Genomic DNA, 24610 nt, shown 5'->3' with positions numbered 1-24610 from the left:
ATTTCGCCTTTTCATTTCATTTAATAGCACCATTGTCCTCTCCCACCGGCACTGTATAGCCTTAATGTGGCTTATACAATATCTGAGACCCTGGTGATGTGGGATTTTATCGCCACTCTCTGTGTCCACTAACATACTGAAGCCAAGAGGACTTTTTGTCAGTATAGAGCTACTGTGTCTTGGACCCATTATAAAACATGAATTCATCTTGTGATTATTATGAATCTCAATTTCCCAGTATATTTCCTCTGAGCATTCCACTCATTGAATGGTGTGGTGTGGTGTGCAAATGTCAAGTAAGATGGAGTTTTGTGCAGAAACAGCTTTATCCTAACTATAACTTGCTTTTATATGAGGATTCAAATAATACCACCACTGAAAATGTGCCTGTCAACTAAATACTTTCCAGGGAAGAGATTTTCTGCACCAAGAGAGAAGTTGTTTATCAGGTATTGTGTTTTTTTCAAAAGGATTCTCATAATTTCACTTACTTGCACATAAAATAGGAAGTCCTGTACTATATTTCTGTGAACAATCAACTTAGACGTCTTTCTGAAAATGTATATATTGTTTAATCTTTGAAGGATATTGTTCAGCAACCAGGAACTTGGAGATCCCCTCCTGCGAAATGTAATGTGCAATCTTTCTCTCAGTAAGTCATCATTTTAATTCATACAGCTCAGGTTACATTTTCAAGAAAATAATTTAAAAGCCTTAATGGTTGAGGAATATCTTAAAAATATCACATACCAAGACAATAATATTTAATTTACCAACACTATTGAATGACAGTGGCATGGTTTGGTTATATTAATAAGCAATGTGCAAGTACCAAAGAAGTGTAATTAGTGACCTTTCATATATCAGGTAAACAAAAATGGATTGGAGCTAAAATATTTAATAACAATAATAAAATGTATTATATTCATAGTGCAAGAAACCCAAACTCTATAATAAAAGACAAAACGTTTTTTCCACCAACTTTATTATACAAATTATTTGTAAGTCACTGTCGTATCCAAGGGGATCAATGCATTGAACAATAACAAAAGGGTAGTTTTGAAATGTATAGTCATGAAAATAGATCCGTGAATTACCGGATATACTGGACACGGTCCCTGTCCATACAATTTACTGTTCGCAATGCTTTACATTTCTTGTGGCCATTAACCATCCTCCCTCTAAAATTAATTCATAATGGTAAAAACACACACAATATTCATTAATTTATTTCTAATAACTAGCTCTTTTGGCTAACTTGCCTGTGCGTTAGTTCTCAGATGGGAAAAATAAATAACCCCTTTAGTGTTGTAGGAGGCTATGGCAATAGAAAGACAACAAAATGTTATGAGTTTGGCACTGTACAATTCATTAACTACTAACACATAATTTTTTTAACCCTTAAATTAATGTCGAAGAGATCACTCAAAATATTCTGATTGTACTAGCTATACAAAATACAATACTTGCACAAATTAGATTAACCATTTATAAAATTGTGAATGATGAGTTTCAATGGATATGGCTTGTGAGATTTTACAGACTTTGCTACAGACCTTTTGTGGCTCTATTAAAAAAATCTAATACTACTGTATGTCAACTGTCCTATTTCCCTGAAAAAAGACACTCAAAGCATTCAGGTTTCCATCAGAGCTCCGTTTCTCTCCAACCTGTGTAATAAACATTCATCCGAACACACATACATTATGGCATCATGGGTTTCAGTGTGTACAATCCACAATGTTATGGGGTCATCTGTAGTGGAGACAGCAGACCGCCTCCAGTCTGGATAATAAACGTATGCCCCGTCCCGAACACACCAATCCCTCACTGGCTGTTAAGACACCGTCGTCTACACATACGTTTAGAAGGCTGCAGATTTTTTCAATAGATATTTTGAATACCCGAGTGGAAACCTAATTTCACTTGAGATCAAGAAGTCATAAGGCCGATGTCTAGGCACAGTACGTACATACAGCTGGAGAAAGTGGCCATAAAAGCATTGATGACCTTAAAATCCAGGCATTCTGTAACTGCCTCTCAATGAAATGGAGCTGGCATGCATCAAGATTTGGAATGTTTTTAAAAACTTGAGTTTATGACCATGAAAAAAAAAAAACTAGTCATGAGAATTCTAGTTATCTAAAAACAATAAACACTTAAATCCCACCAAGTAAAAGAACATCACATCATAAGATAATTGTTAATAATAACCATAACAGTTATAATAATTATTAATAATAACACTCCATCATATTCATAACAACTACATTTAGCACTGTGTATAGGAAGATTGTCCAAATGAAATCTGTGTTTCTGTTTGTCAGTATTTGATATCTGTATCCTTCCATATGACTGAACAAAAATCAAGCAGTAACAAGTTCATTCTTAGATCTGCCAAAATTATCTCTGATTTCATGTTGATAAAAAAAATCCTCTCTCAATACAATACCCTCAATTGATCAGTCCCATTGTCAGCCGTGCTTGAACAGATTGTAAACTTTGAGGACACGGTAGAGAGTAAGTCTGTATCAGGTGCAAATATTGGGATAGATTTGTGTCTCTGTGCTTCTCTTTGAACTGTGCTTAAATTGCTCTTGTTTTTTGTACACATTAATACTTAATACAACATGACAATATCAACACAAAATCAAGAGAAAGAGATAGTATTTTATATGGACCACAGATATCACATACTACAGTATATAGGATAGGATAGCCCTTAGTATTGATAAGCGTTGTTATTGATGAACATTTTTTTCTCTTTTCTTTTTTTTCTTTTCTTTTTTTTTACTCATACTGGCTGAAGTGCGTTATGATACAGCAAGGTCTTCCTCTTGAGGAAGGGGAGGGCTTCCTAATCATCCGAGTCTCTTACGGCATATGAGCCATGCAGGAGAAGGCCTCAGGTCGCCCTCTCTCTCCTGACTCAGAGTTTTTTTTTGGCTTGCTCTGAAGCCAATCCTTTGACTGTACAAAATATCTGCCTTTTGTAATTTGTCACCTGGTGAGAATAATAAAATGGTGATTGTCAGACCAGCTTCCTCTGTGGTATTTTCTTTGTATCTCCGTAAATGGCTTTGAAGGACAGTTGTGTAAGTGCAACCTCTGCGTCACGGTCTATTCATTTGTGCTCTGTAGAAAAACCTTTGCTCTTCGTTCACAACCTGCAATTAAAGCAAGTTGCCTCTTTATTGGTAAACTGAACACATGCGTCTCCTGGCTCGTCTATGTTTTTGTCAAGATATTTTTGTAATAACATGACAGATGGCTCTATATTATTTGGTAGCCCAATGTTCTTACAGTTAGGTCCTGATCTATAGATGGGAACATTAGGGGGAAAAATCACCCATAACGTTATCTAACGTCAGCTTACTGCAGTGTAACAGTGACCAGAGTGTGTGTCTCTCTGGAATTGGATCTAAGGTAACATGGAAAACTAGGCAACCCAGGCGTCAGATTGGTGATGTGGGTACGTCCGCGCTTTTAAAATCAGGTGCGGAGTCCTGCCAACAGGCTGCTGTGTCCAAGTCGCAAACAGCCCCCACCTCGGCCGCTCGTCATCAAAGGAAGCAACACAAAGTTTTGTCTCCCTGTGTCAGGATGAGGTTGAGTATCAGATCTCCAAAATCCCTCTCCAGGCACATGGTTCACTCCCGCTCCTCTGGTCCACCGGGCTGCTCACCCATGAGGTTCAGTTTAATCAATCAATGTTGGCGAGAGCTGAGCAGGTTGACAGTCCAGCAGGTAGTTGGCTCAATTCTCTGTTAAATTCTGTGATACAATACTCTACATGCTCCTCCTCTGCAGCGACCTCTTCTATCTCTATATATATCCTCTTGTTCCCTATCTAATATGGCTCCTGAGTACTTTTTGAAAAACATATAAAAACAAAATTATGAACGACACTTCGGTTGGTTTTGTTTCACCCTTTTTAGTCTTTCTACAAGTAATGGCACCGCTGTATATGGCAAACTTTGTTACAAAATATGGCTGACGTAGGCTATCACATAATTGTTACAGATATTCCCCACCTAGATTTTTAACCGATTAATCATATTTAAGCTATTGAATTACTAGATTACACTAATTTGAATCACCTAAACACATTCTAATGTTACTATACTTTATACTTCTAGTTCTTGTAGTTATATATCTAATAGTTAAATGCAGAAGGGTGATCTACTCCCATCCCTTTGATGAGGGGTAAACTCTACATTAGGCACAAACCTCACACCGTCACCTCGTTTTTGCTCCCCGTCCTGATCCCCTGACTCCCTCCTGCACTCCCCGACGACCCCCCGCCACCCCCTCCTGGTATGAAATTTAGCTGCTCAATGGTGTTCTGCCTTTTTGCTGCGAAAGCCATCCTCCTGGCACTGTGGCCCCCTAGTGTTCCCGTTCCCATGACTACCCCCGCCCCGGGCGCCTCCCCCTGCCAGCCCATGTTTGCGCTCATGTGCCCCGTCATGGGCGTGTTCCTCTCCTGCTCACGTCCGGACGTGGGGTGAGAGTTCATCTTGATCATGTGGTGTCGGTCGAGGGAGGGCGTGGCGCAGACGTTCTGCTGGGACTGGGCCTTCTGCTGGCGGGGCAGCGTGGGGACGGCCCCTCCTGTGTGGGCGTACGGATCTACGACCCCCATCCCACCGACCCCCATCCTTTCCTCCAAATGGTCCGGGGACATGAGCAGCCGTTCCTCTCTCTCCTGCCTCCCATCTCTTTCTTGCCTCCCATCTCTCTCTTGCCTCCCATCTCTCTCCTGCCTCCCATCTCTCTCCTGCCTCCCATCTCTCTCCTGCCTCCCATCTCTCTCTTGCCTCCCATCTCTCTCTTGCCTCCCATCTCTCCCATCTCTCTCCTGCCTCCCATCTCTCTCCTGCCTCCCATCTCTCCCATCTCTCCCATCTCTCCCATCTCTCACATCTCTCACATCTCTCACATCTCTCACATCTCTCACATCTCTCACATCTCTCACATCTCTCACATCTCTCTCCTGCCTCCCATCTCTCTCCTGCCTCCCATCTCTCTCCTGCCTCCCATCTCTCCCATCTCTCCCATCTCTCCCATCTCTCCCATCTCTCCCATCTCTCCCCTGCCTGGTGAGCGTCTGCGTGTTGGTGTTCTTGTTGGAGGCAACCATGGCTTTGTAGTACTGGTGTTGCTGGTTCTTGGACATCCTGGACAGTGTCCCTGTGTTACCTGGGACGTCCCCCATGTTGAGCAGCTGGTCATTGGGTTTAACTTTCCTGGGCTTGGAGAGAGTTTCGTAGTTGGGGTTGTACTGGGGCTCCGGGGGATCCAGAGGGTAAGGATTGGGTGTGGGTGAAGCAGGCATGCCAGAAGGCGGAGGCGGGATCCAGGGACGGACTGCGTGCCGGGGAAGGGTTCCTCTCCCACTCAGGGTGTAGTCTCCACCCCAGTGGAGGTGGTGCTGAGAGGACTGGAGGGCCGGCTGGGCGGTGTGGGGCCGGCGCTTGGTGGTGCAGTAACCAGACGAGTACTCATCAAGACCTTTCTCTGCAAGCCAAACAAAATGTCTCTGAATGTTGTTTATCAACACAGTCAATAGCATCAGCACATTATGACGCGTCTTGCCCTTTGTGCCAAAGTGTCAAGAGTGTCACCGTGCTGCAGTACTTACGGGGAGACACGAGCAGACAGCAGGTACATTTGTCCTAATTTCTTGAAAATTAAGGTACTTACCGAGGCGTTTGAGTGAGGAGTATCGGTTGAGCTCAGGCTTGGTGGCACTCTCGTAGGAGGGCGGCAGCTGAGCAAGGTTGTGCAGGGAGTGGTGGAAGGCCGGCTGGGATTTGGTGTTGTTGTGTTTACTGGAAAGCAGGGTGCCTCCAGCTGCCAGCTGAGCATTGTTCATCCGGGGGGTGCGTTCTACACAGACCACAGGGGGAGAAAACGACAGCGTGTTAAATGAGATTTTCTCCTCTGGAGATAGCGCGCCACACGTAGCTGTGTGTGAATCTGCGCACATTCAGACAGTCAGAATTTAACATAGCTCAACACAAGGAACCAAAGCTCCGACAATCATTATCATTGTTGGGATGAATGAGAGTTCTTTTGAGCTTAAATGAAACAGAACAAGGTGAATTAAGCATTATGGTGATTGCATGTAATTTACATGGGAGCCTAGCTTTCACCAGCTGCTTACCGATAGTCGCAGTGTGCTTGGGGCTGGTGCCTGAAGTATGGATGAAATTGTGCTGAATATTTCCCACTGCAAATCAAAAGAACATAAGGTAATCATCTCAAAATGGATGTCAGGTAGTTTCCAGTTCAATGGTCCTTTAACATAAAAGGATCAAGGCAACTATAGACATTTTGTATCTGCATATATTCACCTTCACATCATCTCTCATGCACAGTGTCCCCACATCATCATGTAAAGCATATATCTATTTTAAGAGCATTACTCTTCAGATTCCTTTTCTTCTTTTATATAATGCCCAATGGATATAAAGATATCTTGATTACGGGACACAGAAAACGACCTGCGTTCACATGCAGACGTGACAAACACGCTGTGCCTCGGCACTCAGAGGATGCAGTTACAAAAGCTCTGATTGTGCTATTCACTAACGCTGTAAAAAAAAGAAAACCTAAACACTCACATCTGTTGTCTTTGCTCGGCAGTCCTGGGGCGTAGAGATTTTTCGGAGGTCTCCCCAGTGTCCCAGTCCCGTCACCTACAGCCAGAGCCACGCTGTTGTTTCTCTCATCTTGCTGGACAGGGCTTGACTGGTGCCGCAGCATGTCAACCAGGGCTCTAATGATGAAATAAACACATGCACAGGGTCGGCTCTAGAACAAATCGAATGGGGGGGGCAATCATTTACCAAGGGGGGGCACACACTGACGTCAACAACCAACACACAAACACCAACGCAACTTCAATTTAAAAAAACATGCTGTAAAGTCTATTGTCTTTCGCACACATTGCAGGGGTGTAGTGCTATTTTATAGCGCACCTATGACTTGTGCATGCATGCACGGTTGTGGCACAACCACCAAAACAGAAGCATATGGACATAGGCCACCATATAAAAAGTGTGCAAATGTATTTAGTATCCAATCCATGTGAACATGTTTTAGGTGGGGGTGGACCTAACCTCCTCTAGGAGGGTCTGGGGGCATGCTCCCCCGGGAAGATTATTTTTAAAATATTGAAGTTAAATGCATCAATCTGGTGCACTTTGAGAGCTAAATGAAGAGATCTATGGATAGCCTACATCTCTCAGCATCCATATGAAACAGAACTGTACACAGACTTACTTTTTCTTTATGGATATTTTACTAGTCACTCCCCTTTTAAACTGTATTCTTGTGTTACTGTCCTATAGTATTTCATACCCGTTTTTCATTTATTCTCTTATTTTTTAATAACTATAATGATCATATAAAGGTGTTCCTCGCAAATACTTGTTTACATAAATGGTGACCAAACCGTTTGAGACCCACTGAGATAACTTACACTAAAGTGAACTATCTAATCACTGAGAGAGTCCTTACCTCACTGAGCTGAGGTAATACGATCCTCTCAGTCTGATAGGAGAGGACTCTCCTCCACCTTGGTGTAGAAACAGCTCTTTATACCCGTTAGCATAGCTAGCTAACCAGATGCTAACAACAACATTCCACGTTACCACTCGCGCACTCACAAAATGTGCTCCTGCCACACACACACAGAGCCGAGCTTGAATGAAACACAGAGACCCAGAAGTAGGCTACTTGTACTGTACTGTATATCATATTATTTTCGATGGCTTTACTGTATAATCAGTGTAACAGATGAACAGATCGCCACCGGGCTTTCATCTAAACACACAGCCACGTAATGATAACAAAACAAAAGTCGGGGGTCATTTGTCAAGCAACACACCAATCAGAGAGCAGCGAGCACACCTCAGGCTGTGTTTTTTATATTTGTATTTATATTTCTGATGTATTTCACACAAAAAACGTTTAGTGGAAACGTTTTCACTTATATGATTTTTTTTTAAAAACGGCAAAGTGGCAAGGCTTGCCCACCCTGCGTTGGGGGGACACAGTGAGTCATTTGGGGGGGCCCGCGAATGACCCCCCACGACGCCGACCCTGCACATGCAGAAAGTGAAGACGAGATTAAACTGAAAATAAACGAATGGCTGCTGACGAACATTTAACATAGAATTCATGCAAACTTGCTTAGTAGTCTTTTGTGACTAGTATTTTCGTAATATTTTGCCATTATCAATATTATTCACAGGGTTTTAATTTGGATTGTATATTGGTAAGTAACAGATTACTCATATTCATGTGAGGATAAGTGTACATAGGTAATTTTATTTGAAAACACCTTGATAAGGATTTAAAAAAATATGTATACTGAATTTTAACTGTGTCTTTTTCACAATCCCCAATTAGTTTGTTATACAATTGTTTATAATGATAACAGTGAATGAATTAGTAGGGAAAAAAACCAGTATTAATCGTTTACATATTTTATGGAATAATCCGAATCCTCCATATGAGTCTACAACCATCATCCTCCACTACTGAAGCCAAAGATAGAAAATTGAAACCTGTACATAAATCAAAATGCATATTTTATTGCCAAGATCATAGGCCCTATACGAGATAAAAAGCCCAGAGGGATCCAAACAACCATGAATTCTGCAGCAGCCACTCGATGAAGATCAAATGTTTCATCGGATGACTAACAACATTATTCAGAGCCCAGAATGATTAATCTGGGCCATTTATGGAGTCATGAACACCTAAATTACAGTATTCATACGTTGAATGAAGTAACAGATCCAGCAGTGATAGTTGATGGGAAAGCATTTTTTAAAGCCTCACCTGGGCATGTTGAGGTCCCGTTGGTTAGCTTCCTGTTGAACCTTGTTGAAGACTACCTTGATACCCACAGCGACAGCCACCATGAACACGATCACGCCTCCAATGACGAAGCCTGTGTTGTGGCTCTGTTGCTTCAGTGGATCAAAGTCTGGGTCGGGACCTAATTCATCTGGCAACATCATGGGGTCTGTCTGTGGCTTGGCCCAGTCTGGAGAGTCATAGTTTGTACAACTCTCCTGATCCAGTTGCCGGGTTCGGTCTGGGCAGCAGAAGCGGTAGTGGCAGGTTCCACAGCAAAAGATGAACGAGTCCTTGGAGCAATTGAAAGAGGTGTCAATTTGTCCCATTACGTCATAATAACCCCGACATACATCAATCCATACCTCCACCAAACGGGGTGGTATGGGCGCTACCTGGGCAGCGCCTAAGGGAGGTGCAAGGGCCTTTGATGAAGTCACATTTTTGGGGAACATGACCTGGGGAAGGGGCCTCGGAAGCTCCTCGAGAAATGAGGCTTCTGGAAGTTTCTCGGGTGCTTTGGTCCTGCCTTGAAGAGCAGCTGGCCTGATGTTGGCCTGCATGGCGAGGAGCAGGAGAGGGGGGCCGCGGCTAGTCTTTGGCTGCTCGGTGAAAGGCCTCCCTGGGGGGCCTATTTGCTGAGGAAGGGGGGACGGCGAGGTCTCCACAACAGTGGTGAGAGGGGCGGTGAGGAGGGAGAGCAGGGAGACAGCGAGGACTCGAAGATTGGTGGTGGGCGTCATTTTTACATGACTAAGAGATCTATTTTCTGTTGTTGAGTCAATGCAGTATCCGCTTTTGCCGTTTAACCCACTAAAATGGCATGTGAAATATTCAAGTAGCATGTACAACCTACTAAATATTTATGATGTATCAGTAGTTTCATTCAGTAATGTTGGATGATGAAATTTAAAGACACTGAAATGTAGAAACTGCTTATTTATATGGAGTAATATTAGAAAAGGTCAGGAAAAATACAAATGAAAAGGTCTACCACTATAAAAACAGTTGGTAGGTTTTAGTAATTATCGATAATGGTATTAAAATGGTTTTAATTTACTGCTAGAAAGGAACTCTGAATGCGTAATGACTTCATCTTTTGTCCTTTCAAGTCTAGAAGACTAAAATGGATGCGGCTTTGTAAAAAGGACAGATTGAAAACAACAATCTTCATGCTTTTAGTCCTTAATGCCTTGTTCCACACTTCCCGCTGAACAAAAGAACAAGTCTCTGACGTACTGCTGGATGGAATTAATTTGTAACCAAAAAGGCCAGTTAAAAGGAGTAGCAAGGATTTTCAATAAAATATGGCAGTCCTATACATTCTTACTGACCATGGCACTTGAACTATGGTCTATGGCCAGTGTTTTATCAAATGTAAACAATTGTACCTGTTTTATTCATTCCTGGACGACTGTTTCAGTCTGGCACATTCAGAATTGGCACTTATTTAAGCTGTAAGCAATTCCCTTCTTGAAAAATTTATGAAATCTATATTTCTTAATATGTATTTTGTAAACAATCACATGAGATTAACAGACTGCACCACTGACGGAAAACGGCCAGTAATGATGCTTAGTTCTTCTGAGACACAGACCTTTCTCCATGATATCTTGTTCTAGGCACTCATCACATCTGTAGATACAATGTGTACTTTATCTCAATCTTGTCTATGATTGGATTATTGAGCATCCACACAGACTGTTACTGTGATTTGGCCGATGATGAATAATGAGGAAGGCTCAGTTTAGGTGCTAGAAGACGGTTGCAGCTAAAATTTAGGAGTAAGCATAAAACAAGAAAATGACTCCCAGTCTGTGAAAAACATTGCAAAGTGAGGCAAACGTCACAGATTTGAAATGCTCCCTATTCAGCTTGTAGGCACAAAAAGTTATCTGTGTCATTCAACCGTTTTACTAATTAGATATGAACTGAATGACACATTTTGTCTCCATGTGACATGTCTCTCTAAGTAAAATTATTCCTGATTTGTCTTCAAAGAATATCACTTTTGTTGAGAAATATGTAAATGTGTGAAGTTATTGTGTTGGAGGTGTTGGCAATAATAGACAGAGGCAGATCTGTCTCCCACAGAAATTATAATTACATGTAATTATCAAAAACGTCCCTATCTGTAGCGGCGAATGTAGGCACAGATGGGGGAGACAGAATGCTGAAATCACAGAGGGCTCCACTTGTTTCGGTTACATGCTCCTCTGACCTTCTGAGGAGAGTTCGGCAAAGGAAGAACGAGTAACAAAGACTCACTTCCCCCCACTGATTAATGTTCCAAAAGTGTTTTTCCGTCCTCTCTAAATGTTCTGCTTGATTTCCAGAATTGTCTTCAGGTTTGCACGTCGATAAACCTGCAATGCCAGAGTGTCCGCTGTAACACAAAACGAGAGGCATGGTTAGAAAGAAGCCCCGAGACCTCACTTATTGACACAAAACAGTCATTTTTAATAATTGCATTGTGAGGTACCGAGTGTGTGTTTGTGTGCCTGTTTGGTTGCGGGAGCTCCTGAAAAGCCAGTGATGGAGAAAGGGAGAACGAGAGCAGAGGGATAAATGCAGGGTAGGGATTTAAATGAGCATAGAGATTGTGGCGAGCGGGAAGAGCCAGAGGTATAGATGCAGAGACGACCATGAGTGGGAGGGCGGTGTGTGGGTGGCACAGAATCAAGTACATTTCTCCCAGCACTTACCAATACAACATAGAACATCACACAAACAGCACAGCCAAGCATATCTGCAAATACAGTCAATGCCACACACAAGAAGAGTGCAGATGAAGACTGTAAATCAGCTGCTGTTGGAACATTTAAAGAGGGATCATGTGAACTGTTAAAAGGCTGTGTGTGCATGTGAGAGACTGTAGTACATTCTGTAAACCTAATGTAGCAGTCTCTTTCTCTCTCCTTTATTCCTCTTGCTCCCTCCTTCTCCTCTTTTCTCCTTCGTTCTGCCTTTTCTCTCTTTCTCAGATTCTGTGCGTGGGTTGAGGCAGCTAACTCTCTCAGAATAGCACTGCAGCTCTGTCTGTGTGTGAGTGAAAGAGGCAGTGAAAGAGAAGGGAGGCAGAATCCAATCTACACCCATTAGACAAACCAGAATTCAAAGTCACATCTGCCCGTCTCTTGCTCAACAAGATGACCCTGATGCCTCGCCGCTAAACTTCCATTACCATATTTTGTGCTCTGACTATACGTTCACATGAGGATTTTCTGGCCAATATTTCCAAACCACTCCCCGATGAATATGTGCAAATACAACAAAAGGAAATTCAAGATAAGAATTTAAAAAATGCATCCAAAACTGTTAAGTCTGATATAACATCTGTCCAGCAAAGTGACTTAACGTAGAAAAAATATCAAATGTTATCCTGTAGGCATTTTTTATGCTGTGCTGTTGAAGCAATGCAGTAGAGAGGGAGATAGAGTGAGCATGGGAACTAAAGGGTGAAGGGCAACACATTCAGAACTGTGAAGATGCATCCCTGGGTTGCACCGCCACTGGAGGGAGAAAAACACAATTTCCACTGTTTCCTTTCACTGCAAGCAATTCTATCCACGCAAATGAACCAAACGGCTCCCTTTACTTCCATTGCATGAAGCCGGCTGTGCAGACGGCTGGGCATGCAACAATTTCAACAGGTGTTTGTTGGAAATGAAACAAAATGGCCCCTTTTTTTTCTCAAGAGACGCTGTTGCAAAAATGATGTAAATCAATAGCGAAAAACACCTAAATGCCAGTCATGCTGATGCAAATGGTCAATTAATTACGGGGAAAACAGCTGAGAGCAGCTTCAGTCCTTCTTATCAGTGAAATATCTGCTGCGCAGTGACTTTGCATTTGGACAACAACTCAGATTACAATCCATATACTTCGTACGGTTAATACATTGCACCTTGCAAACGACAAGCATGACGGGTTATGGAAATTACTTGCATGTATTAGGAGGCTAAGAGTGCGTGGGTGTATCCGTGCCGGTGCGTGTGTTTGTGCGTGTGTGTGTAGTCCTGTTGGATATGTCGGTCTAAATAACAATATGATGATAATGTCGCAATGTGCAGTCAATTAAAGTGTCTAAGTGATGAAAACGATGCCTGCCCAGCACAAAGCCTACAGATGTTTCTGTGGCGCAGCTTTCATCCAAATGTTTTTGTTTGACAGTGTCCAGCTGATGCGTCTAAACACAAGCCAAACTAAATGTTTCATACAGACAGAAACACACAATGAAGCTATCAAACAGTTGTGCGTGTAATTCGGTAAATTGGCGTTGCATGAATAGAAGGTGCATAATGTCGTGTCTTACCTATGCGTTGCTCTGGGGTTTGATGGTGTAGAATAGCGCTGAGAGCCTGCGCACTGTATCTCAGCGTCTCTCTGATGGTATAGCCTGTTATTGTTGCACAGGATGATCAGCACAGCTTGAACTGTTGCTGGATCTGCCACCTGTTTAAAAGGTTGTTTTTTAACAGTACTGCATCTCTCTATGATGTGTCTTCATCAGGCTATTGGTAATCCAATATCTTGGCAAAAGGAGAGAAAAAACATGAGCAAGAGAGAGAGTGAGAGCCCGACGAGATGTTCTGAGACATGTGACAAGGCAATAAAACTACAAGCTTGGAAAATTCCGTTTGTTGTAGCCTACAGCACAAGTTATTGTGCAACTATCCCGGAAAACACGCCAAAATGCAGGTGGTCAAAATAACGAAAGGCGTCACCAAATTAAAAAAAAATCCTCCAATTTAACTTTTCTCCATCTAGGATCGAGTGAAGCTGTTTCCCTTCATAGTTTCCAGGCGAGATAGGTTACACCGCCTAACTGCGACTAGTCTGCCGGGAGGGGGAGGGGGGGGGGGGGGGATCTGTGATTGGTCGATCAGACAACTACTGATCAGGCTCCGCGCGGATGGTCATTAGGCCCATTCAACTGGTGGCGTGCATCTTTATTCCCCTCCATTTAATCTGTTTTTAATTGACTGACTCTGAAAATCTGCTATAAACATGCTCTAAAAAAAATAATGTCAGGAAATGAGCTTCCGTAGATAATCATTCATAAAAGTAAAACGCAGAGTTGGAACAATTGCTTTAAAAATGTGGAGGAAAACTTAACATAATTCAATTAAAGCAGTCGGTAATTTCAACAGAAGAAATCTGAGATCCAAAGTGTGTTTTCTTTGTGTGTGTGTGTAATGTGTGTGTGTGAGAGATAGAGAAAGAGAAAAAGAGAGACATGGTTGCCACAGCAACTGTGTCATTATGTTGGTGGCAATTATGAAAGCGATGAAAACGGGGAAGGAGAGAGGATTGGCGCAAAAGCTGTAACACTGGAGCGTGAACGAAACTGTCAATTAGACCCGGACGTGCATGGAGATGTCTTCAAGTTAAAGACGAGCAGGACGCATGGAGATGTAGTAACGTGAAGGTAGGAGTGAAGGACACGCAGTGATGCAGTCCTGTGTCAGAGATGAAGTTGGCATTTGTTTGGCTTCATCCCACCGTCACAGTCACTGCCTCCTCACGATCCTCAGCACATGAATGAAACCGGATTTTGGGTTTTCTGCAGATTCAAACTGAGGAGTGTGTTACATCAATTTAATTAGTGATCACACATTGCGGGCCTACAGGATGAATCATAATTAATAGCATTACACTGTAGTGAAGCAGGAAAGCCATGCAGCATGCATTCCCTTATTCAACACCGACCGAAGATTCATATAATTGAACATTTAAAACATGTTTTTGTTTTTATAACAGCAAGGAAAATGACAAGCATGGATTGGTAGACATAGAGATTAGGGAAGGAGGTAAACGCTTCTAAGACGAGGCTTTGGTAAGAGCTATGTGGATCCCCAGGTGTCTATGAAGGGTCTGATAATTACCTGCAGGCTGCTATTTCTACACAGGTGGGTGGATGGGCTGCTGCACGTCTGCACAGAGGCTGGTGGAGCCCTTCATTATGGGCCAATGACGCTCTACCGGGTGCACTTTCACTCACTGCTTTGCTGAGGTGGATGCAATTACAGATTGTTCATAATGGTCATTCCATCACTGCATAACAGGAGAATTCTGTTAAATAAAGTGCTTTTGTACGTCACAGAGCAGTAAAAGCCGCATTCACCTATTGCAGAACAGATAAGGTTCTATAATACATTATTATGCAGGCAAAGAACCCAAAATAAGAGGACTCCTTTTGTTCATTTAACTTCTTGTATTTCAATGTTTTATTAATTTAAATAATTTAAAATGGACACAAAATATCCAGCCAACAATCTGCAGTGACAGGTGATTCAGAGGCACATTTTCCACCCAAACTAAGACAGTGCACTTCAGTGTGTTTCCTTGGGAAATGTAAGCCCTGCATGCATTTAGTGTGGAAAGAAAACCTAGAAAACCCGAACAGTGCTACAAGTGGGGAGACAAGATCTATCAAACGTGGACTTTGTCGTACAGATGTCTCCTCAAGTATCCACATGGCTGGTAGGAGAGCTGGGTACCTGAGACACACACTGCTTTGTATGGGAGCAGGGGTGAGTCTCATCACTGTATTTATGATACAAATAGATATTTAATTTTCTATAAAGTAGTCTGGCAAACTACCTTGTTCCCTTACAGCCACTGATCTAGGTCTTCACACACAACCACAAGACCGCTGAATATGAACATGTCGATTATAAACAACCTTTGAAAATACTAGACAGTAAAACCATTTTAGAAAAATTAACATAAAAAAGTGGTTGAGATCCCATGAACCACATAACAGACTTCTTATACTCCACTGCCAAGTCTTTCCATATACCTTTACTTCATAGAGATAGCAATATGAAAAATACTATTTAAAAATATGTTTGAGTTAACAAACAACTTCTACCATTATTTCCACTGATGTCAATTTGAAAAGCTCATTTTATTCAAAACAACATATTGGTTAAGCCTGGCGGTGCAGTACACAGTACCATCACAGCAGCATTTACCAGGAAACACTTTAAAAAGAGACAATAGTGGGTAGATCTCATTGGACAGACTTTAGAGGCCATGATTTGAACAGTGAAACATTTTCCTTGACTCATTCATTCACAAAAGGCAGAGGGCAAAACACAACGGATGGCATGATTTCCGCAGTTAAGGAGTTGTATATCCTTTAAAAAGAGTAACAAATATGTTATCATTCGGTATGGAAATAATTAACAAAGCTGTTATGCCAACAGGACAAACTGGAGGCAAAACAGAAGCTAAGGTATGAGTACAAAGTGGAAAGTCTTAATAGGTGGTAAAAAGAAGGAACAAAAACCTTGTAAGCAAACTTCAATAATTATATTTACACACACTCGCTCTCACACGTACACACACACACACTGAGAATTTTGCAGAGGTATTAAAGTCGCCTCAATGCCCTCTTTTTATCTGCTTTCTTTTTCCCTGCTACGTTATTAGTGCTACTGTTGGTATTGCTGGTGGTACTGGCTGCGTTCGCTCCGTTGCCCAGAGTTGCTGGCACCGGTGCTGCGCTGGGTCCAGCTCTCTTCATGGGGTCACCTGCGTGCTTCTTTGGCTGGGGGCCGTCGTTAGGGTCCTGAAGGGCCCCAGAAGGGCCCATGGCGTGGATCTCTGTGAGCAGACGAGCGCGGGACTCGTATTCTGCATAGTCCTCGAACAGCAAACGCCCGGCTTCTTCGTTCAGAGCGGACTCAGGATTCGGATGGATGAGAAGACACTTGATTGTCTGTGGGGAAATAAAGGAGATGGAAATGTAAAAACAGTGACAGCAGCGCAGCTAACACTCAGAACTGCAAAGACTGATGGTTCCCCTTACAAGCAAGACGTGTCTGATGCCGAGCTCTGCCTTCCAGTCCCTCTTCAACACGTTGACACAGATCTCTCCCTTGTGACCCACATTAGGGTGAAAAATCTTGGTCAGGAAATACCCCTTGGGTGGAACCGCAGGGAAGTCCTTCCCGAGGACCAGACGCATTCGGAAAACGCCGCCAGCAAACGGAGTTCCCTCTGTCAAAGCATAAAGAATTCATCTCATGAACAGTATGTCTTGACTGCGATACATGCTACATAACAACAAACAGGGTCATGGAGCAGCAACTGAGTTAACTTACGTAAAACAGAAAATCTTTCATGGTCTGTCCGAACGAGGCATAGCTCTTGTTTAAGTGGACCTTTGAAGTATCTTCATCGAGAATGATGTGATTGTAACCAGATAGTAAGCAGGTGCAATTGATAAAAATGTAAAAATACATGTTCAGTTTTGACTTTTCAATAATTCAATTTGACCAGGGTTTCAGACATATAATATCATAAGAAAACATCTGAAACGGACAGAAACAACAGAAATAAATCCAAACCAAAAACTAAGATGTGAAAAGCACAGCAGTGAGAGCTTGAAATTAATAAAAGACAATACAGACAACATATCTCTCTGCTGAAGATGGTTTAATGTCTAATAATGCAACATTTCTTACCTTGTGAACACATATACAAAAGTTGTTTTTATTTATTATCTTATAATGGCTGATGCCAGTTTGGTACGACAGTTTTGCAATCCTTACCTGGTCCTTCGATTGCTGTATGGAGCTCAGTGATGTCTTCCTCACTGGGATAAACCTTGATACCCTCGGGGGGGTCTGCTGCTAACGCTGCAACCTCTTTGTAGACCAAGCGAAGAATATGAGGAGGCAAATTCTCCACATTGGAGTTCTGGACAGAGACAGAAATATGGTTATGTTACCTCCAGTGTGCATTATGTAAACTCAATACTCTCAAGAGTTGAGAACATTGAATTCCATGAGTTTTCGTTTTTATTTTACTGCTAAATGGCGGTCAATGTTATTTAGAACTGCTTATGAGTTGCATTGTGTATCCTACATCGTATCACCAAGACTATACAAAGTAGTTCATCGTTCTCTTAGTTCCATTACAGGACAACTGTTTTGCACCTGCATTTTTATTTTACCTACAAAATAAGTGCAAAAACGAAAACTTGTAAATTAATTTGACGATTAATCTGTTAAGCTTATTAACACATCGACAAAAACGACGCAACTGCCATTTTTAATAACGTCAACAAACATTGTTCAATATCAGTGTTTTTATCAATACAACCTAGACAAATATTAATAAAATGCGACTGGCCTTAGTCACATTGACCATCTATTGAAAATATGTTGCCTTTTAAGCTGTTAACATACAAATTGATGGGCTTGTAGGTGAGTTAATGGTTTATCTATATGCGTTTGCTTTTCCTTATGTATTAATAATTATTTCAACTCCTAACAATAAAGACATTGAGACGTTAAGGTTGAGCTACACAGCTCTTACACCATTAAAGCATCCCATAACTCTAAAAACAAAGTTTATAAATAACTTCATTTGTTTGACATAATACAATCTGGCAATTATACAATCAGTAGAGCCACGGAACATTTGTATAATCGTAGGGTTATTGTACATCTGTTAAAGACTCTCCTCTCGTAGGGTAACTTTTACGTTACGTTAGTGTTTCAGTACCGCTAGCGATACTAGCCTAGCATGTATCTGATTACGTTAATATACACGCCACTCGGTTTACTTGAAATGCATGATACAGTATGTACTTTAATCAGTTTATCTATTACATTATGCAAATGTAGATGACGATTTCTAATTAAGGTCATAGACTCCAGCAAATAGACACAACCAAAATGAAAAGCTCGACGGCTGGCGACGGCTAAACGTCGGATCAAGCTAGCAGCTACTTGCATTGGTCGTAGCAATACACTCGGCTAGCAGACTTACCATCTTCAAAAGGAGATCTTCTAAAGCGTTGGATGTATGGCTATTATCAGATACAAGGAGACCTTTTCGTAATGTGTGAACAAACTATCTGTGATGAAACTTAGCCGGGTCTGACTGGCTACTCTTCTTTTCTTCTTTTCGTTGACACAGGAACAAAAATACAATCCCCAGTTTAACCTACTACCATGGACCAATGGGCATCTTAGTTACTTTGCACGTCAGGGGCCTTGAGCCAATCATGATACATTATTGTCGTTGCGTCACAGCTAGAAGCCCTCTCAGCCTATCCGAGTCGAAATTACGACTGATGCTATTCAGTCATTGGTCTGTTTGAAAAACTCACTCCCACCCTTGAACAGTATTGAAAAGATAAACCTCGTAGCCTATAAGTAAAATACTGTAACGTTCGACAAGAGGAGTCGGACAGGCACAGGTTTCAGTGATTGGGTTTAATAACTCCTTTGTTCGCTTACGGTTATACGGTATACAGCTCAGGTTACATGTTACAGGTTGCAGGTTAATCATCACTCTGAACTCTACTCCCTAACTCACAGACACAAAGCAGGGTCAACGTCACAACTTCCCCCACCCTCCCCCAACCACAGGCCCGCACCCCTATATATATTATCTATATATCTATGCGCACCCCGACCAGCATCACTGTGCAGCTCTGTGATTGGCAGAGAGACGGGGGATGCTTGAGTGACACACTCAGCACCCTATACAGGGTCGTTACAATACAATTAAACATTTAAAATAAAAATGTATTGCATACATACTTGCCAACCCTCCCGATTTTCGCGGGAGACTCCCGATTTCATAACCCTCTCCCGGTTTCCTCCCGGGGTCATATTTCTCCCGCATTTCTCCCGATTTCTGACTAAATCAGATTTTCTCAGGACTGTTTCCACTCGGACTTTAATACAGCTACACCATTGTTTGGTTTCCATGGTAGCGCGTCTCTTTAGTAGCGTGCGCAACTGAAAGTCTGAGAGGGTGAGGCAGATAGTCACAGAAAACAGAACAAGAATCAACAACTCTACCCTCTGCTCACTCCTTTCCTGAAAAATACAGGTCCAGCCCACACATATGCTCCATCAAGGATGGTGCTAAAGGGCGCAAGGTAGTGCACATACAACTACAATAAGCATGTGTAGATGTTAATCTAATACAGCCACTAACAGAAAGATGCTGTCCAAGGTACATGTCATATTGGACAATACCTCCCACCCACTCAATGATGTGCTGGTTGAACAAAGGAGAACATTCACTACAAGACTCATTCATCTGAGATGCAACACAGAGCGCCGCAGGAAATCATTCCTGCCTGGCCATCACATTGTTCAACTCCTCCTTCCTCAAACACTCCGAGTCAATAGACTGGACCTTTGACTATTTCACCCCTTACCCCATAATTAGGCCATTATATATATAAGCTGTGCAATGTGGACTACACTTACTGTAATTTTACTTACAATGAATACTAACATCACTTTGGCATTAGTATCATATTGTACATTTCAAGCAATATTCTCATATATATTACTTATATTCAGCATTAAACACATTTTTATTTTATTTTTTAAATGGCAACACACAAACTATCTGATTTTGTTTGCTTTTGCCATAGTTTTGTTTGTTTGTGTGTTTTTGTTTGATTTATTTTATGTCATAATGTAAATGTGGTATTACAGCATTAATGTGTGTCATTTGTTTGAATTTGTTTTGGGAAATACAAAGATAACATTAAAAAAACTTAAACACATAACACTTTATAAAATCAGTGTGAAGTATGCAATATATGTCTTTATGGTCCATTAATACAACCCAGAAATAATATAATACATTGTAATTTTATCTTTTTTAATTTGAGAAAAGGGTAATATACATAACATTCAGAAAACAATAGCAGCATAAAATGAGAACAAATATGAAACAATTACATATGAAGTTATAAGGATAATTGGTCAGATGTTTCAGGGAAAGAATATTACATAATTTAGCAAAAGATTATTACTCTTTTGTTGTTCAATAAACTGACTGATTTAAGTAATGAATTGAGCTACAGAAGAAAAATGAACTTGACACATTAACAAATAAAACATTAGACATAAGTAAAGCTTTTTAAATGTGATATTGCAGATGTTTCCAAATGTGTGGGATAGTTTCCTGTATTCAACATAATGTAATCACCACCAGAATAAGCAGGCTCGGCACTAGGGGGCGCTTCAACACAACGTGCACAGAGACTGGTGGACTGAGAACGTTAGTGTGCGTTAGAAGATAACTTCATGACGTTTATTTAACTGTATATATATTTGAACGGATATAATATCCAAAACGACGGGAAAAGAGGATTTTTTTGCACTCTTGTTGTTGAGAATACCATACATGGGTGTGACACCCGCACATCACAACAAAAACAACGGATCTACTTCCGGTTTCTGGATGTAGCTGTCAGACTCCAGCATATTTTTTTTTTTTAAACGGGGAAGCGCTTTATCAGCAGGTCAGTAGCTTCATGTAGCTATTGTCAATTAATAATAGTTCACTTTGCCGTTGTTTTGCTGTCCGAACACAGAGTATAACCAGCGGGCTGTCACGGTTTAGCCTCCGTTACGGTAAGCTAACGACTCATGAATGGACTGTGCTGGGACAGCAACTAAGCTAACTCTATCACAGCTAATGTTTATCTGTTTATTTTCTGTTTGCTTTGTGTGTATTTAGCTTTAGAATGAGCGATGGAGAAGTGTTTCATGAGAAACAAAGACTGGAGCTGTGTGCGATCCATGCTCTCAACAACGTGCTCCAGGAGCGGGTGTTCACCAAGGAGACAGCCGATGACATCTGCAAACGGTAGGGTAACTTTGGAAGGAGGCGTCGGTGTGTCTTCTCATGGAGCTAAAACACATTGAACTCCTTTATATAAAGCAAGTTAAAAATATGCATTTTTTTAACACAAAAGTCATTCTCTGTTAACACATGGAAGGGAACACTATGTGGCTTCACTATCAAGTAACATAAGGATGTTGTTCATAACCTGAATTTGTTTCAAATATAGTGTGTTAACCGACATGAACCAGTCACAGGATTTCTTATTGTTTTGTGTTATAGAACATTAACCCTCAGGAAAAAACTTCAGTCTTCACACTGAAAGAGCAATGTCATTTAGTGTGACTGTTGTTATGGAAGTATTTAACTAACTGAATGGACTATGAAACAAGATGATTCATGAAGCTTGTGACCTTGGCGAAATAATTTACTGCGGGAAACCCTGTGACTTACTCAACTCACAGAAACATGTTTTATTAGAATGAAGGGCCGTTTTAGAAATATAACATGTAGCTGTATCCCAGTTACATAACCGTTACATTGGGCTCTAGATTTAAGCCCTGAGTTTGGAAATGTATTTGCAGAAAATACCATATGGTACCAACAGACCTGGCAGCAATAGGACAACATTAAAACGTGGCTGCAACAAATACTTTGTTTTTTTTTCTCTCTAATATGCTTTATGGCTCCTTTTCTGCAGGCTGGCTCCACAGTGTGTGGTGAACCCTCATCGCTCAGTGTTAGGAACAGGAAACTATGACGTCAACGTCATCATGGCGGCCCTACAGAGCCGGGAACTGGCTGCAGTGTGGTGGGACAAACGCAGGTGAGACACACTGAGTCTTGAGCCCAGGGGAAACAATTCAAGCTTTTTGTGTTTGAGAGGCGGTCCACACCAAAGCACAGATTACTTACTGTATTTGGATATGCATTACTTATTTCAATAATTATTTCAATATCAAATGTACAAATAGAGATGTCTTTAGTTACAGAAGGACATTTGTTCTGAGAAATGTGTGGAAAAGTTATATTTATATATCTTTTTAGTCTCACAGACAGATGGAAACACCCATTTCTGCACAAGTAGTAGGCCATAATACTAGACCATCATGCAATGCAACCCCAAGGCATGTTGCGTATGAGGCCTGACTCATCTTTTGCTTACACTCCTAACTATCTACAGCTATATATTAGGCATTCATTTGGGGAAATTGTTAAACCAGGTTCAGGTGAATTAATGAAACAGTCCACCATGGAACATACTAAACATAACCGATAGATAACTAAGGAGATCTCAAGGTGGAAATCTTGTTTGATACTTCCATTCTCCCTTTTTTAATACAGGACGGTTCAGAGCCTATGCATGTCAAAGGTCCATGGTTTTATTCTTAATGTCCCATCCCGGATGTCTCTGGGGATCGTGTCCCTCCCACTCCGACGGCGGCACTGGCTCGCGGTTCGGCAAGTCAACGGACAGTACTACAACCTGGACTCCAAACTGAAGAGCCCTCTATGTATTGGGGGAGAGGCAGAACTACGGTAAGAATGCGCATTCAAAATGTACCTTCAGAGCAGGCATATGATGCCTGTTCTGGGTGAGAGCAGCATGCGAGTCATCCCATATGAGCGGTCACATGGGGCTTACCTCACTGTTTGTGTTAGAGCACTGCAGTATTCTGCCCTCTGTCTGTGTCCATGTTGTTCTAACTTTTCCCCTGTTGCCGTCATTGTTTCTGTGCAGCACATTTCTCAGCGAACAGCTTTCTCAGGACGTGGCAGAGATGCTGCTGGTCGTCCAGCGGGAAGTGGAGGAGGACGGCTCATGGCTGAACTCGGACAACCCTAAGAAGTGATGCCTTGGACATACCCTTACATAGCATGGAAAAAGATATCCTCTGGGATGATGACAGACTTTTTTTTACAGAAAACTCTTCAGGGAATGCACTAAAATACATTTAATATCTACACAATTCCAAAGAGAAGCAGTGACGGGCGTTACTCCTGGTATGAAGAACTGTTGTGATTGTAGCCGCTGTACATGCTTTTGCTCTTATATGACCCCTGTATCTGCGTTGTCCTTCTCTCAGTACCTTTATTTTTAACACTAGGAAGGTGCATCGAAGCTTACAAAGTTTGAGGCAATTGTTGGTTTGTTTGATGACATTTGAGATATGATCATGACTGAAATGTCTCTGTTTATGTTAGGAAAGATTGCAGTGTGTGTGTGATGGAAAAACATCTGCAATAGAGACTAGTTGAAAAAGGGTTAAATGTTGTAGTCTATTACAATTTAATCACCAAAATTAGATCAGTTTGTACTGTGCGTAAAAGACGGTCATGTCAAATGTATAAGTTATCAAGCCGCACCGTTTCTTCCCACAAGTGTTGTTGTAAACCTTCTATGCACTGACTTTGATTTGTTAGCCCTGTCTTTGTTCTCACAGGTACTCCAATGGTTCCACCTAATGAGGCATTTAAGGGCCTCCAGTGTCTTTGCATGTTTTGGTACATTCACTGCAACCTTGTTGACACTTTTTATAGCGTGCCAAAGTTTTGGGATTTTGACACGTTTCCTTTTTTAAAGATTTTTTAATTTGGTTAAGAGCTGTTATCCATCACAATTACTTTGTGAACCTCCATTTGTTTTTGTCAATGTGATGTTAATTTTGTGTGAAGTGTGCAGCTGATCCACACTTTAATTAGGATGGACTGCCAATTAGTGCAGATTGAAAGTATCTTCAGGTTGAGTTTTACACAGCTATATCATGAATGAAAGATGTTAGAAAGGTAGTCTTGTTTTAAATCTGAAAGGAACTGTGGCAGGAATATAAAGTACACTACTCTTGAATAGTCTTTGAATAACATGCAAAAACACTGTTTTTGTGACTGTAAACTCTGCGTTTGTGTTGTATCTCTCTTATTGATCTATGCATATCCAAAATAGTAGGAGCGCTGTCTCTGGTACACATGTGTGACTGACTCTCACACAAACCCAAGCTCCGAGGTTCATTATAGTGAAACGTATTTATATTAAACTTTGACCTCTTGTTTTCAGTATGAATCTCTTGTCTCTGTTAAGCCTTGTTTGTTACATACATTGCATTGACTCGTAGAC

The 24610-nt window shown here is 41.4% G+C and overlaps 3 protein-coding genes across 4 annotated transcripts; 1 reads left to right on the top strand and 2 right to left on the bottom strand.

Moving 5' to 3' along the window:
• Positions 1 to 978: 978 nt before the first annotated feature.
• On the bottom strand, positions 979 to 13706 carry LOC117461405 (uncharacterized). The gene is made up of 6 exons (XM_071205909.1): positions 13190 to 13706; positions 8857 to 11260; positions 6630 to 6784; positions 6170 to 6235; positions 5707 to 5892; positions 979 to 5520 (listed from the first exon to the last, which is right to left on the bottom strand). The coding sequence occupies exons 2-6, from the start codon at positions 9717 to 9719 to the stop codon at positions 4232 to 4234; spliced, it is 2559 nt and encodes an 852-aa protein (XP_071062010.1). The 5' UTR covers positions 9720 to 11260; positions 13190 to 13706; the 3' UTR covers positions 979 to 4231.
• A 2062-nt stretch (positions 13707 to 15768) lies between these two features.
• Positions 15769 to 18877, bottom strand: ube2s (ubiquitin-conjugating enzyme E2S). Its single transcript, XM_034102476.2, has 4 exons — positions 18664 to 18877; positions 17439 to 17586; positions 16694 to 16884; positions 15769 to 16603 (listed from the first exon to the last, which is right to left on the bottom strand). The coding sequence occupies exons 1-4, from the start codon at positions 18664 to 18666 to the stop codon at positions 16256 to 16258; spliced, it is 690 nt and encodes a 229-aa protein (XP_033958367.1). The 5' UTR covers positions 18667 to 18877; the 3' UTR covers positions 15769 to 16255.
• A 2035-nt stretch (positions 18878 to 20912) lies between these two features.
• Positions 20913 to 24556, top strand: josd2 (Josephin domain containing 2). 2 transcript variants are annotated; one of them, XM_034102456.1, is made up of 5 exons: positions 20913 to 21172; positions 21391 to 21519; positions 22196 to 22321; positions 22840 to 23034; positions 23237 to 24556. In XM_034102456.1, exons 2-5 carry the CDS (start codon positions 21398 to 21400, stop codon positions 23346 to 23348), a joined length of 555 nt encoding a protein of 184 aa, XP_033958347.1. In that variant the 5' UTR covers positions 20913 to 21172; positions 21391 to 21397; the 3' UTR covers positions 23349 to 24556. The 2 variants fall into 2 exon arrangements, with proteins under 2 accessions (XP_033958347.1, XP_033958346.1); XM_034102455.1 differs by having other exon boundaries at positions 20913 to 21284.
• Positions 24557 to 24610: the final 54 nt, after the last annotated feature.

This window comes from Pseudochaenichthys georgianus, chromosome 16 (genome assembly GCF_902827115.2).
Source record: "Pseudochaenichthys georgianus chromosome 16, fPseGeo1.2, whole genome shotgun sequence".
NCBI classification, from domain to species: domain Eukaryota; kingdom Metazoa; phylum Chordata; class Actinopteri; order Perciformes; family Channichthyidae; genus Pseudochaenichthys; species Pseudochaenichthys georgianus.
This window is presented reverse-complemented; position numbering and strand designations above follow the sequence as displayed.